General features: G+C 50.5%; 2 protein-coding genes across 2 annotated transcripts; both read right to left on the bottom strand.

Annotated features, from left to right (window-relative positions):
• Nucleotides 1-2897: 2897 nt before the first annotated feature.
• On the bottom strand, nt 2898-6042 carry LOC144271258 (zona pellucida sperm-binding protein 3-like). Its single transcript, XM_077828473.1, has 9 exons — nt 5629-6042; nt 4860-4978; nt 4676-4779; nt 4422-4599; nt 4221-4341; nt 4029-4120; nt 3795-3940; nt 3546-3671; nt 2898-3004 (listed from the first exon to the last, which is right to left on the bottom strand). The coding sequence occupies exons 1-9, from the start codon at nt 6040-6042 to the stop codon at nt 2898-2900; spliced, it is 1407 nt and encodes a 468-aa protein (XP_077684599.1).
• Nucleotides 6043-9897: 3855 nt separating this feature from the next.
• Nucleotides 9898-13663, bottom strand: LOC144271741 (zona pellucida sperm-binding protein 3-like). The gene is given in 10 exon segments (XM_077829314.1): nt 9898-10067; nt 11031-11156; nt 11326-11468; nt 11557-11648; nt 11749-11869; nt 11947-12124; nt 12201-12281; nt 12284-12303; nt 12384-12502; nt 13250-13663. Coding segments are annotated over 10 exon segments (1464 nt in total).
• Between the last annotated feature and the right edge of the window lie 521 nt (nt 13664-14184).

Below are 14184 nucleotides of genomic sequence, written 5' to 3'. Positions count from 1 at the left end.
CACTACCTTTGAGAGGCCTGCTTCATCTACAAGGCCTACAGATCGTAATTTTCAGTGCTCCTTGCATACTTCCCATACCTACATCTCACAAAGGTTATGATGACCTGTGTGACCCGGGGCTTCATTCGAGACCTTACATGACATTCTTTTGGTGAACCCAGGGGGTCCCTGTGTCCCGGTGTCTCCCAGTACCCTCTGTCAGTTGGCATCATGAGGTTCTTGGGACAGAGGTACCCCTGTGGGAATCTAGTGGCCTGCACCAGGGGCAAGCTCCAAAAGCTAGTCCATATGAAGTTATTCAACTTTATCTCTGGTTTGATGGAGCAACGAATGGGACTGCTGCGAGCCCTGCATGGAATGACAGTGTGCCCAGAGGGAGACAGACACTTGTTCTCAACACCATACCTGTGGGGAGCCCATGGGATGGCATGCAACTGGTCCATTCCACTGACAGCTCTTAATACGTATTTGTTCCTGCAGCACTAATAACTGATTAAGGCTTCATTGCCCTATACTAGGGCAAGGCAGCTCTCATGCTCCGGTATCTTAGAGCTAAGCTAACTGAGAAGTTACATCATGTTCGCCCTGGGTAAGCTAGAAATAAAACCCAGGTCTCTCCAGATGATCCCAGTCACAGCCGTGCATGAATGAATGAATGCATGGAGTGAATGTGGTCGGTTACCTTCCCTGTGCTAAGCACGAGACCACAGTCTCCTCCCACAGCTGGGTCGAGAACCCAGGAATCCTGATTCTCTGCCAAGCAGCTGTGAAGCCCACTGACAGAAAGGTTAGGTCAAGGGGCAGAGGACTGTGTCCAAACCAGGTGAGTCCCAGGGGTGTAATTTTGGCTCCACATGATGGAATTGCTCTTTTCCCAGTTTAGTGAAGGTTGTAGCAAAATTTCTATTTAAAAATCAGATTTTGCATCCCCTCTTCAAGGCACCCGAGAAAGCCAGAAAACTGGCAGGTCAGGGCCTGACAGCTCTACCAGCTGCAGTACCTCCAGGCATTGAATCCACGCCCCTCATGCAGCACCAACTCCTCTTCATTTGGGAACTGGCCACTAATTTTGGCTTAGCAGCACTGAACCATAGAGTCTCCTCTGTGAAATGAGGACAGGAATGATTCCTGCTGTTTGTCTAGATACAGCCAACAATATTTGGGAGGGAGAGAAACAAGCTGAGTGCAGAGAAAGGAGGGGGATTTGAAGGATGTCAGGGTCTTGGAGCTTCCCAACTAGAGGACCCATATTTTAGAGAAAGGGCTGGAGTTGTGCTAGAGGCAGGGGGAAATGTACCTATGGCTTGAGGGCTGAATCTCAGCTAGTCGGAGAGAACAAGAACAGAGGGACTTTGGGAATATGGGCTGAAAAGCATTGAGAGACATGGTCTGATGGTTGAGACACCACCTTGGCATGCAAGAGACCAAGGTTAAATTCCACATTGTGCCAAAGCCTTCCTGGGCAACCTCACTTAATAACCCTGTCTTTTCCCCCCTTGTATGAAAGGTGGTCAGCATTCCCCTACTCCCAGGGCATTGGGGGAGTCATTGGACACTGTAGATGAGGTGCTCTGACCTTAGACAGTCCCTGTCAGGACCTTACTCGCTCAGAGTCCCTTCCACTTGCAGGTGCACAGCAAGCCTCCAAGGGCCCCTGCTCAGAGAGCTGCATGTGTTGGAGGAAAGAGGCTGCTCCTGCCCCCTGCAGCATCACCCGGGAGAGGGTGAATAACCACTCCGGTAGAGAGCTTGTTCTGGGAACATACACGCTGCTGCTCCCTTTGCTCTCCTCTGGCCTGCTGAGGATGTTTATTTGTGCAACCCTGGCCTTGGATCTGCTCCCCACACAGCTAAAGGGCAGATGTTGAAGAAGTGACATCCTGTCCTAGAGCAGGGTTGGCTGTGTTGTCTCTACCACTGTAGAGAACTAGATAGAGCCCTTTACACTTGGGTTTGAGTAGAGGCTGCATGATCGTTGTTGTACAGGCCTCACTACACTGCAGGTAAGGGCACAGAAACTGGAAAGTTTTTTTTCCAGACACTTTCTGCCTAGGCCTGGTGGCAAGAGAACAGGGCTAGCCTGCAGAACTAACTAGCCTGAGCCTAAAGAGTTCACCCCAGCCATGATTTCAGTCTATGGTGAGAACAATTTGTCTGAAGTGCCCCGATCCTTCTCTCTAAGGTGAGTAGTTACCCTAGAGCAGCAGTTCTTAAATTGCAGGTTAGGATCCCAAAGTGGGTCACCACCCCATTTTAATGGGTTTGCCAAGGCTGTGTTAGACTGGCTCAAACTAAAGTTGCCGACTGAGCCCCAGTGCCCAGGGCCAAAGCACAAGGGCTTCAGCCCTGTTTGGCAGGTCTCAGTCTTTTGCCCTAGGCAGTGGGGCTCAGGTTACAGCCCCTGCTCCCCAGGGTAAGCCCTGGGGGTTTGACCCCCTGGGCCAGGGCAGTAGTTGGACAACGGGGATTGCAGTGCAATGAAGTTTAAAAACCCTTGCCCTAGAGCATCACCTAAAGCCAGCCATGGAGTCAGTAGGAACTCCCTCATGGCATCTGTTTGACTCAGAGGGCCCAGTGGCTGGGGGATTTGTGTTCTCTCTACTGCAAGAGCCCTGTAATGGTTACAGGTGCCAGATGGACAGTTCAGGTGGAGGGAAATCCCCCTGCCCTTTGCCTCTGGGAACCTGTAGGCAGCAATCTCTGCTTTCTTCACCCTCACATGATCTCTCCCCATGCAGCCCCGTGGGTGTGTCCATAATGTGGTTGGTGCATCAACCACACCATTTCCTTCCCACAGAAGGGAAGGCATCTCCCTTGCCCATTAATACATCACACACCAGAATCAAGTCACTGGGGTTTATTTACATTAGACAGAAGGTACCAAGGCATGTGACTGCTCAGGCACTGGAACGGCTGCATCTTCTGTATACAAGTATCCCCAGAGTAATAAAGGCCAGTGCAATGGCAGCTGCCACTGAGATCAGCCCAGCTGTAGAAGAGAATCCTACAAGAGGAAGGACACATGGTTAAAACTGCAGCTAGTTGCTTCTCCAGCAACCTCTCCTCTCCAAAAATCTACTAGGGACTTGCTGGGTATATGAGTGAAGGCCACAGTTAGTAAAATGGGGGATTTTTTATTTGAGCTGCATTGTAGGGCTGTGTTTTTTGAAGTGTTTTATAGCCATACATATTGGAGTTTGTCTACTAGAAGTGGCTGGAGCAGGAGATCAGCACCTCTTTATAAATCCCACTGGATAATAGGTGCAGGTCTCAGGTCACACAACTGATGTCCCAGCAGATAAGCCCAGGCTACAGTGGCCGACAGTCCTATGTGACTGGCTCTGGTTGGACCCTCTCAACAAGGAGCCCTTCTTGAGTCTTGTTGACTCATCATTAACACTCCCTCCTTGGACTAAGGGATTCTTACAACTGACTTCATAAAACTCATTTCTTCCATCTTTTAGAAGATCTTTTCCCAGCAAACCTAATGTAGATTAGTAGTGACAATAGAGGCACCATGAGACTTGTTCATTAGAACTAGTTACCCTCTGATGCTGCCTTCTCTGCTTCCATTTGAGCAACTGAGAGATCCCTTGATCCTTGATCAGTATCCAAGATGATTATGGGTCCTACCACAACATCAGCCTCAGCTTCCCTCACTAAGGGCTCACCTGTATTGGGAGAGAAGCACTACTAGAAAACCAATCCATCCCATTTTGGGTGGAAGATCCCCCAGGAAAAGTCTGTTGGAGTAAGCCAGACATCTTCCCAGGTGAAGTGGGCACAGAACCTACCATGCCTGGAGGCCACATCTCTCTGGAAGCGCCTCCCTGACCATCTGTCCAGAGGGCTGCCTCTCCCAGACTGTCCTCCAAGGAATGCACAGTTCCCAGTCTCACAGCACCTGCAGATGTCTCGGGTGCCTTCCACTGGAGACCAGCTGGAACAGAACAGGAACAGACATCTACAGTGAAGAGTTCTGTTCTAGACTGCCTGTCACTCCCCTGATGGGGTTCTAGGCTACTCACATGTTGCCTGCTTTGCTGAAGGAACAAGCCTTGTTCAAGGGATCTGGGGCTTGCTCAGCTGCAGTGACTTTCAGATGACAGGTGATGTAGATCTGGAAGGGAAGTGGGAAGAGGGGTTAGGACCATCCCAGGGGACACTAACAGCTGCTTAGCCTGGGGAAATCGACTTGGAGCAGAAATGTGGGCTCTCACCAAGTTCCTGGCATCTCCTGCAAACCTGAACACATCCACCATGAACTGCAGCGTGTCCTGCCTGGGCCTGGGGGATATGAAGGCTGAGGTGGTGTCATCTGATCTCCCATCCACCAGGCACCTACACACAAGAACTCTGGTTAGTAAGATCCCCACAGACTTGAGGTAGATTCTAGACTAGAAAGGGCTCCCAGCTCTTACCCATTGAAGTCAATGACAGCATAATGGGGAGAGGAGTCCCTGTCTGGGCTCAGGGTGGCCACACAGCTGTCCACAAAGAGCCTCAAAGCCACATGGTTCCCAGTGCTGACATCAGCTTGGATATGCATGACCTCCCCCAGCTGGAATCCATTGGAGGGTCTCTCAGCACTCCAGTCATCTGCAAGGCAGGTTCACAGTGAGCAGGACAGACAGGCAGGCAGGGCTGGGCTCCCCTGAAGGCTCCTCCCACCTACCATTCATCAGGTGCAGGGAGAAATCCAGCCTCTCCTCAGCAGACAGGGTGGAGCTGAAGGGAACCCATGTTGGCTTGATGGCTTTACTGCTCACATTGTCCTTCCTGGGAGGAGGAGCAAACCTCAGTCACTGAGCCAGATTCCAGAAGGGGAGAGAGGGGATCTGAGCATCTCAGACTCTCACCTGGGGTAGTGACACTCAATGGGAATCACAGCTGGATTGGTTCTCAGGATCACTGGGTTGCTGGCAGGGGTGGGGTTATAGTTCAGGCTTGTGCTGTAAACCAGGGAGTCTGGGGTCATCTGGAAGGAGGGGACATTGGACAGATTAAGGGCAAGTAGTTCAGCTGAGAGCTGAGAATTTAAGACAGTTCTCCAGGAAGTGGGCATGTCTTCCAATAAGTAGTTCCTGTGCTCATTCTGCTGGAGCAGCCATCGAAATACTGGAGCTATGGTAGTGCCCCCTTCGCATGACTATTCACGAGTTTCCTCTGTGCCTCTTCTGAGGCATGTGCCATACAGTAACTGCCCCCCCCCATGTAAAACACACTCACTCCACTTCTCAAGTTACTGCGCTACCAGAGTACAGAAACACATTCAGCTGCCTCCTTCCCATCTACAGGGTTTGGAGAGCTCACAGAATTCAGTGAGCCAAACTCGGCTTTACTGGCAGTAAAAGTCCCTGGCTTGGACTGAGCACAAGCGTCCACTGGTGAAATCTGACAGAGCCACCATGGCTCACTCCCCATGCATGCTCTTAAACCTGCTTTTGGAGCATAAAGGCATGAAATAGTTCTCAACTGTAAGGAGACTGAAGACTAAGGGAAAAAAAGACACCTTCCCCTCCAAGAAATAGCTAGCGGCTCAGTAACTGAGCCAAGACCCTGTGCTGCACTGTTACCCTTTTTAATCCCACAAATAGGAAGCTCCTGGTTTCTATGAAGCTGCCTTACCTGCAAGGTGCTGCCACATTCATGGAGCCCAGCTGCAAAGGTCACAGTGTTCTCTGCAGCATTAAGGGATGTGTACCTGCAGGTGGCCTGGCCAAGGCTCAGGTCAGCAGCTTTGATCAGTCTCCCCATCCCAAACAGATCCCTGTGCACAGTGATCACCATCTGAGCCTCCTCACACTGCACTGTGACAGGCTGCAGCAGGGACACAGCCCTGAGCTGGGAAGCATCAACCCGAGCCCAGGGGGAGGGCTGGGCAAGAGAAGACACATGGGCTTGTCGTTGAGGGGGCTCAGCTCTGGGGGTGCGTCTCCAGATGGCTGAGTCAATCCTAGAGAAATCCCAGGGATTGTAACAGGTCACCCCACTGACCACCCAACACAGAAGAGCAAAGCCCAGGCTACCTCTGTACCCCATCCTGCCTACCAGTAGCAAACCCAATATGGGGAGAATCTGCTGTGGGCCTTTTATACCCTGCACCTAAAGTCAGTTCACAGCTGCTCCAGGTAATGAACACCCTCCCCTAGACTGCAAGCAGCTGGGGCCCAATCACATCCACTACCCATCCCTGGAGCAGGGAAATGGGAGGACCAATGGGAATCAGCTCCACCTGTTGGTCAGTTCATCAGTTGTATTCTGGGAGATTCCTGTGAGGTTTCATTCAATTAAATCTGACACATTTTGTCGTGGATGTGAAACATTAGCTGTGCAGAGTCTGCAATGCGGATACTCAATTCCAAAGGGGATTTTTATTATGGAGCAGTGATCGCTGCATCATGGTTACGTTTGAAACCCACTCTCTGTTTAAATTCCTGGTCTCTGAATTTTGCCTCTTATCTGAACTTGGCGTTGATAGTCAGATCAGCTCCCAAACTGGCATTCTAGTTCAGCGGCTTAGGTGCATTTTGGGATGCCAACTTGAGTTCATTTGACCAAAGGGTTTGCCAGCCACAGCTCTCCCAAGTGGCCTGCTTTTAAATTTTGAGTATGCTGTTTGAACAATCTGATCATGATATTTTTGCACAGCTAAGAAATGATCAGGGAGGGATCCCTGTGAAACGGAGATCGTTGGGCTACCCCTGCTGAAGGCTAATGTCCAGTCCAAAGAACAAGTCCCAAAACTTAGCCTATCCAAAATCATTCTGTTTTATTTCTGGTCCTGGGGAAGAGCCCAGGGGTTTTCTGGGAGCCATGCATGCTGTGTCTGTATGCACAGATAAACACAGGATTCCTCTTTCAACCAGGGGACAGGGCACTGGGCTAGGAACCATGACCCAGCTCCTCATAGGTAGTTAGGCTCAATGGAAGTTAGGAGCCTAAATACCTTGGAAGAACTGGGCCCAGGAGACTGTAAGTTCAAGATTTGTTGCTTCCAGCGATGGCTGTTCATATTTATGTGTATTTATACTTGACTAGCTTCCTCCGCATGCACTAGGGGAGACAGGTCTCATTCTCCCCTGTTTTATAGGTAAGGTCACCAAGAGGCTGCACAATGGTCCTCTTGGGAAAGGTCACATTTATATCTAGGTCATTAATATGGCAGACCTGAGTGTCATCCACTGAGCCAGGCTGTCTATTGAAGCGAACATCCGAAGCATGTGGTTGGTTGTCCTGTCTGTAGCCACGGTTCTAACCACTAGAGAACACTTCCATTCCTGACACAAGCAGCCTGAATCTGCTGCTGTCTAACCAACCGTTGAACAGTCCACTTATACGGTGGATTAGCTGAATGGGCAGAGGGCCATGGGCTGGTTCTAAAGGGCCTGCGTTAAATTGGATGCCGATCATGGTTGGGCATTTTATGGTTCCACCTGATAGAAATTCTCTGTAGCCAGTTTAGTGAAGGCCGCAGCTAAATTTCTCTTTAAAACCAAATTTTGCATTTTTTTTTTCAACATCACTTACATGGGAATTTAGATAGGTGGCCACTAATTCTGGCCCTTTGTCACCGTGCCTCAGTTCCCCTGTGTGAGATGGGGATGATTACATGACCCCTCCCTAACTGCAGGTTTGGATAGATAAATGCAGTCATAGTGGAGGGATGTTAGGGGCAGGGAGCTGTCTAGAGTGGAACAAAGGGCTGGGTTGAAAGCTTAAGGAATGGTGGGAAGGTTAAAGTTGTCCTAGAGGCCGCTGAGCAGTCAGTATCTCTGCAGCACCAGGCGTGGGAAGGTTGGGAGAACAGAGGGACGGTCAGCAGCTAGAGCCAGCTCTGCTCTTTTGAGGGCAGTATGTGTGCAGAACCCTGCTGATGACCTTGAGGTGTGTTCTTGTGGTTGAAGCACTGGCTTTGGAGTCCCCAGCTCAGGGTTCAACTTCTAGTTCTGCTGCCATATTCTTGGGTGACCATGACCATGTCACAGCTTCTCTATGCCTCAGTTTCCACAGGTGTAAAATAGGGATAAAATTCCTCCCTGCATCTTGTGTCATCACAGGTGCCGACTCCATGGGTGCTCCAGCCCCAGAGCACCCATGGGAAAAAAAATGGTGGGTGCTGAGCACCCACTGGCAACCCAGTGCCTCCTGCCTTCCAGCGGGCCTTGCCCATCAGCACCTCCCGCTCCCTGTGCCTCCCAACCACCATGAACAGTTCTTGCCTCTGTGCTCCCAGCCAGGAGGGCAGGTACCTGGGGCTTCTTGCTTCCAGCAGAGAGATCCACAGCTGGAGTCTAGCTGGCTGCTGTACTCCTGGCAGGGACTCTGGGGGGCAGTAGGGCTCCCAGTGGGGAGCCCAGGTAGCAGCCCAAGCCAGAATAGCAGCCAGGCTGGGGAACTGGCTTTCTTGTTAGTTACATGGCTCCCCTGGAGCCACAAAATTGACAAGAACAGCTGATGTATGGAACAGTATCTACCCAGACACTCCATCATCCTAACTACATGGACAGAAGTTTTTTGATGGTTTTATGATGTTGCCATTGCAGGGGAGTTACATTTCAGCACAAGTGTTCACTGTAGACAAGGCCATAGTTTTCCCCACAGCAGCACAGCCCTATGAAGATGTTTAGGAGGCACATGGGATTATTTCCTATTCCACATCTTGTCAGATAGGAACATGCATCTTAGCTGCTGGCATCCTCCACCCTAGCATTACTGGTGCCCTCAGTGGTCCTGCTCTCTATGCACCCCCCCCCACCCCAGGCCTGCTCTGTCCCCTGCATTTGCAGTTTTCCTTCCAAGGGAGTTTTTACTGTACCAGGTTTCAGAGTAGCAGCTGTGTTAGTCTGTATTTGCAAAAGGAAAATGGGTACTAGTGGCACCTTAGAGACTAGCTAATTTATTTGAGCATAAGCTTTTGTGAGCTACAGCTCACTTCCTCGGACGCATTCGATGCTCAAATAAACTGGTTAGTCTCTAAAGGTGCCACTAGTACATATTTTCTTTTTACTGTACCAGGACTTTTCTAGAGCAAGGCAGGTTGGATGGAGGATGCTGGCTACAGAGGTCATCAGAGCACAGCTGCAGCATCCCTTCCCCACACTGTAAGGGGTGTCATGCAGCAGAGTTTTCTGACCAAGATAGTGCAGGAGGTTGTTTAAGTGATGTTGGCTGGGCCACTGTATAAATAAGCCAAGCCCTATTGAACCACTGCAGGGACAGGACTATGACTAATGCCTGGCCACTGAAGTTATACCAGGGATGAGTTTGGTCCACTGGTAGCTTGTTCTCATTAGCAATAATGCTACCCTAGACTTGACCAGGTGTAAATTCCAGCTGGAGGAAGCTTATCTGCACTTGTCTGTTGAGCTTGCCAACTTTAAAATAAAATTGTTGCGTGGGGTATTGTGAGGGGCTAGTTGCCCTGACAGTGATACCCTGGTACATAGTGAGGCAGGGAGCCCCTCCCACTCCACAGCCACACTAGTTATGGCGTGGGTGTCTCCCCTCGAGGTGGAATTTATACCTTTCTATCTAGGATAGGCCTGCCGTTAGATGGGTTCTCAGCATTCTGGCTGCCTCTAGCTGTTGTCACCAGTGACTTCCAGCCATGACTCCCCCTGCAAATGAAGGCAGACTGCTTTTGCTTGGAGAAGGACTACAGGTAGCAGGTGTTAGATCCCAAGCAGCTCAGGACAGCACTGCCAACATTTCACATTAACAGCTCAACTCTGTTGCCAGGAGAGAGGCTAACTCTGCACTCATCCCCCCACTGTGTGAATAGTAATCATTGCAGTGTCAGTTCATGAGAGGACCAGGTGGTTGAGCTACCCCCACAGCACAGAAAGCATCACTCCCACCCATTAAGAAGTCAGCACTGACCAGACTCAAGTCCATTTATGGGTTTATTTTACATGACACAGAAGGGCCAAGTCCCATGACAGCACCAGCCATTGCACGGCTGCGGTTTTTGTATATGAAGCAGATGGTCAGAGTCATGGAGGCCAAACCAATAGCAGCAGCCACCAAGCTCAGCCCAAGCACCATCCCAGGAGTCTCTTCTGCACCTGTAGGAAAGATCTGTGGTTAGAATGGGAACCAGGCACTTTTCCAGCTTTAGTGAAATCGCTGGGTGTTTGCCTCCTACATAAGCAAGCCAGTTATTCCCTCTTTTGTAGCCAGGCATTTGATTTTTCCCTTCTTAAGTGTAGTGCTTAGCACTTCATGGACTTTCGTCTTGAATTCTCCAGTCAGTTTTGAATTCTTATCCTGTACTCCAGAGTGCAAGCTGAGAGGGGTTGCACGGTGTCAGCCACCCTTTAAGTACACTCACCCCTCTTATCTAAGAGATTAACAAAACTATTGACTAGTACCAGACCCAGGGACTGTCTGCTTAAATACACCCTCTCAGAGTCACAGCAGACCACTGATAATTACTGAGTAACATCTTTCAACCAGTTGCATCTACATGCATTTCCTTAGTTTGCTTATGAGACTCATTGGACTGATCCAAGGCTGACTAAAAAAAGTCTATACACACACCTGACATCTGCTTCCCTATACTCCTTGGATTTGTGGATCAACATCCAAGACATGGATGAGATTCCCACCTTGTTAATCCTATGACCCTACTGTAATTTTCCATGTTCCCTCCTAAATCTAGCCCTCTGTTAAGGTCACTCTATTGGTTATGTGGTATGTGTTTTGTCATAACTTCCTGGAGCAGGAGTCAGGCACTTCCTGTCAAACAAGCCACCCAGATTATAAATTAGTCTCAGCCACTTTAGTGCTTCAGCCCAGCTGGGGGTGGAGTCAGGAGTGGAGGATGGAGAACTTCCCTGGATTCTAGTTTGCTTCTTTTGGGTCCTCCCCACTGGTCTGACAGCCCATAGGTTTGTCCTGGCAAAGCCATTTACTCAGTGTTCCCTTGGGTTGCAGGGCTGAGCCTGGTGGTTGGAGGGAGTTTTCACTTTTCATAAAAGGCCCAATGCCCTGAAGGGGCATGGATTACTACTATACAAGTTAAGTACCTGGTGATGCTGCCTTCCCTACTTCCATTTGTTCTTCCACAAGATTCCTGGATCCCCAATAGGCATCAGTGATGAATAGGGGTCCTACCACAACATCAGCCTCAGCCTCCCTCAGTGAGGAGTCACCTGTATTGAGGTAAGAGACGTTACTACATCCGTGTTGCTTCTTTTGTTATTCACATTGTGATAAAGCCAAGCTGAAGGTCCCTGGGTTGTCTAGCAGAACCCCCTTTTTTATTGAGAGAGACCTAAACACAACACAGCCACCTATTAACTCTGATTATATAGATCCTACCATGCCTGGAGGCCATGTCTCTCTGGAAGCGCCTCCCTGACCATCTGTCCAGAGGGTTCACTCTCCTGGACTGTCCAGCCAGCCCACAGTTCCCAGTCTCACAGCACCTGCAGATGTCTCGGGTGCCTTCCACTGGAGACCAGCTGGAACAGAACAGGAACAGTCATCTACAGTGAAGAGTTCTGTTCTAGGCTGCCTGTCACTCCCCTGATGGGGTTCTAGGCTACTCACATGTTGCCTGCTTTGCTGAAGGAACAAGCCTTGTTCAAGGGATCTGGGGCTTGCTCAGCTGCAGTGACTTTCAGATGACAGGTGATGTAGATCTGGAAGGGAAGTGGGAAGAGGGGTTAGGACCATCCCAGGGGACCCTAACAGCTGCTTAGCCTGGGGAAATCGACTTGGAGCAGAAATGTGGGCTCTCACCAAGTTCCTGGCATCTCCTGCAAACCTGAACACATCCACCATGAACTGCAGTGTGTCCTGCCTGGGCCTGGGGGATATGAAGGCCGAGGTGGTGTCATCCGATCTCCCATCCACCAGGCACCTACACACAAGAACCAAGGGTCAGTAAGAGCCCCTGATCAGTCTTGTATTAGTCTAGAAAGGGCTCCCACCTCTTACCCATTGAAGTCAATGACAGCATAATGGGGAGAGGAGTCCCTGTCTGGGCTCAGGGTCGCCACACAGCTGTCCACAAAGAGCCTCAGAACCACATGGTTCCCAGTGCTGACATCAGCTTGGATATGCATGACCTCCCCCAGCTGGAATCCATTGGAGGGTCTCTCAGCACTCCAGTCATCTGCAAGGCAAGTTCACAGTGAGCAGGACAGACAGGCAGGCAGGGCTGGGCTCCCCTGAAGGCTCCTCCCACCTACCATTCATCAGGTGCAGGGAGAAATCCAGCCTCTCCTCAGCAGACAGGGTGGAGCTGAAGGGAACCCATGTTGGCTTGATGTTTTACTGCTCACATTGTCCTTCCTGGGAGGAGGAGCAAACCTCAGTCACTGAGCCAGATTCCAGAAGGGGAGGGAGGGGATCTGAGCATCTCAGACTCTTACCTGGGGTAGTGACACTCAATGGGAATCACAGCTGGATTGGTTCTCAGGATCACTGAGTTGCTGGCAGGGGTGGGGTTATAGTTCAGGCTTGTGCTGTAAAGCAGGGAGTCTGGGGTCATCTGGGAAGGAGCAGACATGGAAGGGTTAACACTAGTACACAGAGCATTTATAAAGTCATTCAGATGAGCCCAAGAACAAGCCTCAGCCAGATGGAAAACTTGAGCTCAAGTTTTTCAACCAGTGCCCAGTCAACTGGCAACTGCCTTTGGAAGGACTGGACACTAGAAGTAGGGGATTTCAGAGCTCAGTCTGCTAGAGCAGCCATCGGAAGATGAGCACCACAGTAATGCCATTTTACACAACTCTGCTCACTGGTTTCCTCTGTGGAGGTTGTGAAGGAATCTCAGACAGTAAAACCCCCAGGGTTAATCTGTTAGCTGCTTTCAGGTGAATTTTGAGCAGGGATTAAGGAAGCCAGTAGTCTGTCCCTTTCCCTCCTACAGACTATGCAGAGCTCAGGCTAACACCAATCAGTTTATTCAGTTGGAGGCTCTGGTCTGTGGAGTCTGCTGACAGACTTTGGACAGGGGGGTCTAGAAGTAAAGTCTGTCTGAGCCACAAGAGCACCCTCTTCAGGCTCCACTTGTGAGCCTGCTCCAGGAGCTGAGCAAGGCAGAATTCTTTGCCTGGCGCATGAGACTGGAAGCTAAGAAGAAGCACCCAGGAAAAACCAGGGAGCTTATCAATAACATGGACAAAATCCCACCCACTGTCCTCTCCCGCTGCCCCATTTTTACCCCATCAGACAAGGCAGGGGCAGTGATGCTAGGGATCAGTAGGGGCTCCTGACTTGCATAAATCCTTACCTGCAAGGTGCTGCCACATTCATGGAGCCCAGCTACAAAGATCACTGTGTTCTCTGCATCATTAAGGGACACGTACCGGCAGGCAGCTGGGCCAAGGCTCAGGTCAGCAGCTTTGATCAGTCTCCCCATCCCAAAGAGATCTCTGTGCACAGTGATCACCATCTGAGCCTCCTCACACTGCACCATGACAGGCTGCAGCACGGACACAGCCCTGAGCTGGGAAGCATCAGCCCGAGCCCAGGGATAGGGCTGGGCAAGAGAGAGAACATGGGCTTGTTGTTGAGGGGGCTCAGCCCTGGGGGTGGGTCTCCAGATGGCAGAGTGAATCCTAGAGAAATCCCAGGGATTGTAACAGGTCACCCCACTGACCACCCAGCACAGAAGAGCAAAGCCTAAGTTGTTTCTGTGACTCATCCTGCCTGCTTGCAGCAAATCCAGTATGGAGGGAAACTGTTGCTCTGGGACTTTATACTGTGACCCAGAGCCAGGTGACAGCTGTCCCAGGTAATTAACAGCCTCCCCTAATCTGCAGGTAACCGGGGCCCAATCATACCCAGTGCCCATGCCCTGAACCGGGGAAATAGGAGGGCCAATGGGAATCAGCTCCACCTGTTGGTCAGTACATCAGCTGCAGTTTGGGAAATTCCTGCCCTGTTTCGTTCAATGGAAGGCTAAGGGTGGGCTCCACCACAAAGGGACCCAGGCCCCTCAATCCCCAATTTCGGTCTGTAAGTCCTGGGTTTCGCTCCACTGTGATCCACAAACCACACAGCGGCAACGAGTCCTGAGGCACCTTATAGACTAACAGAGGTATAGGAGCATAAGCTTTTGTGGGTGAAAACCCACTTTGTCGGATGCTACCCCTCTGATACAAACCATACAGCGAACTCTGTAGGTGCCCAAATTCATTCAGCAGCTCCGAAGTTTTTACAGTA

The sequence above is a fragment of the Eretmochelys imbricata genome, chromosome 10, assembly GCF_965152235.1.
Source record: "Eretmochelys imbricata isolate rEreImb1 chromosome 10, rEreImb1.hap1, whole genome shotgun sequence".
NCBI lineage: Eukaryota > Metazoa > Chordata > Testudines > Cheloniidae > Eretmochelys > Eretmochelys imbricata.
Note: the sequence above shows the minus strand (reverse complement) of the source record. Positions and strands in the feature narration are given on the sequence as shown.

What these genes read in the sequence shown, in the direction of transcription:
- LOC144271258 (XM_077828473.1), bottom strand. Translation starts at nt 6,042, where the DNA reads ATGGGGTACAGAGGTAGCCTGGGCTTTGCTCTTCTGTGTTGGGTGGTC. An exon ending in CTCCCTGCACCTGATGAATG is followed by an intron (nt 4,600 to 4,675) that starts GTAGGTGGGAGG and finishes CCTGCCTTGCAG; the next exon opens with ATGACTGGAGTGCTGAGAGA. An exon ending in AGATGTGGCCTCCAGGCATG is followed by an intron (nt 3,672 to 3,794) that starts GTAGGTTCTGTG and finishes CTCCCAATACAG; the next exon opens with GTGAGCCCTTAGTGAGGGAA.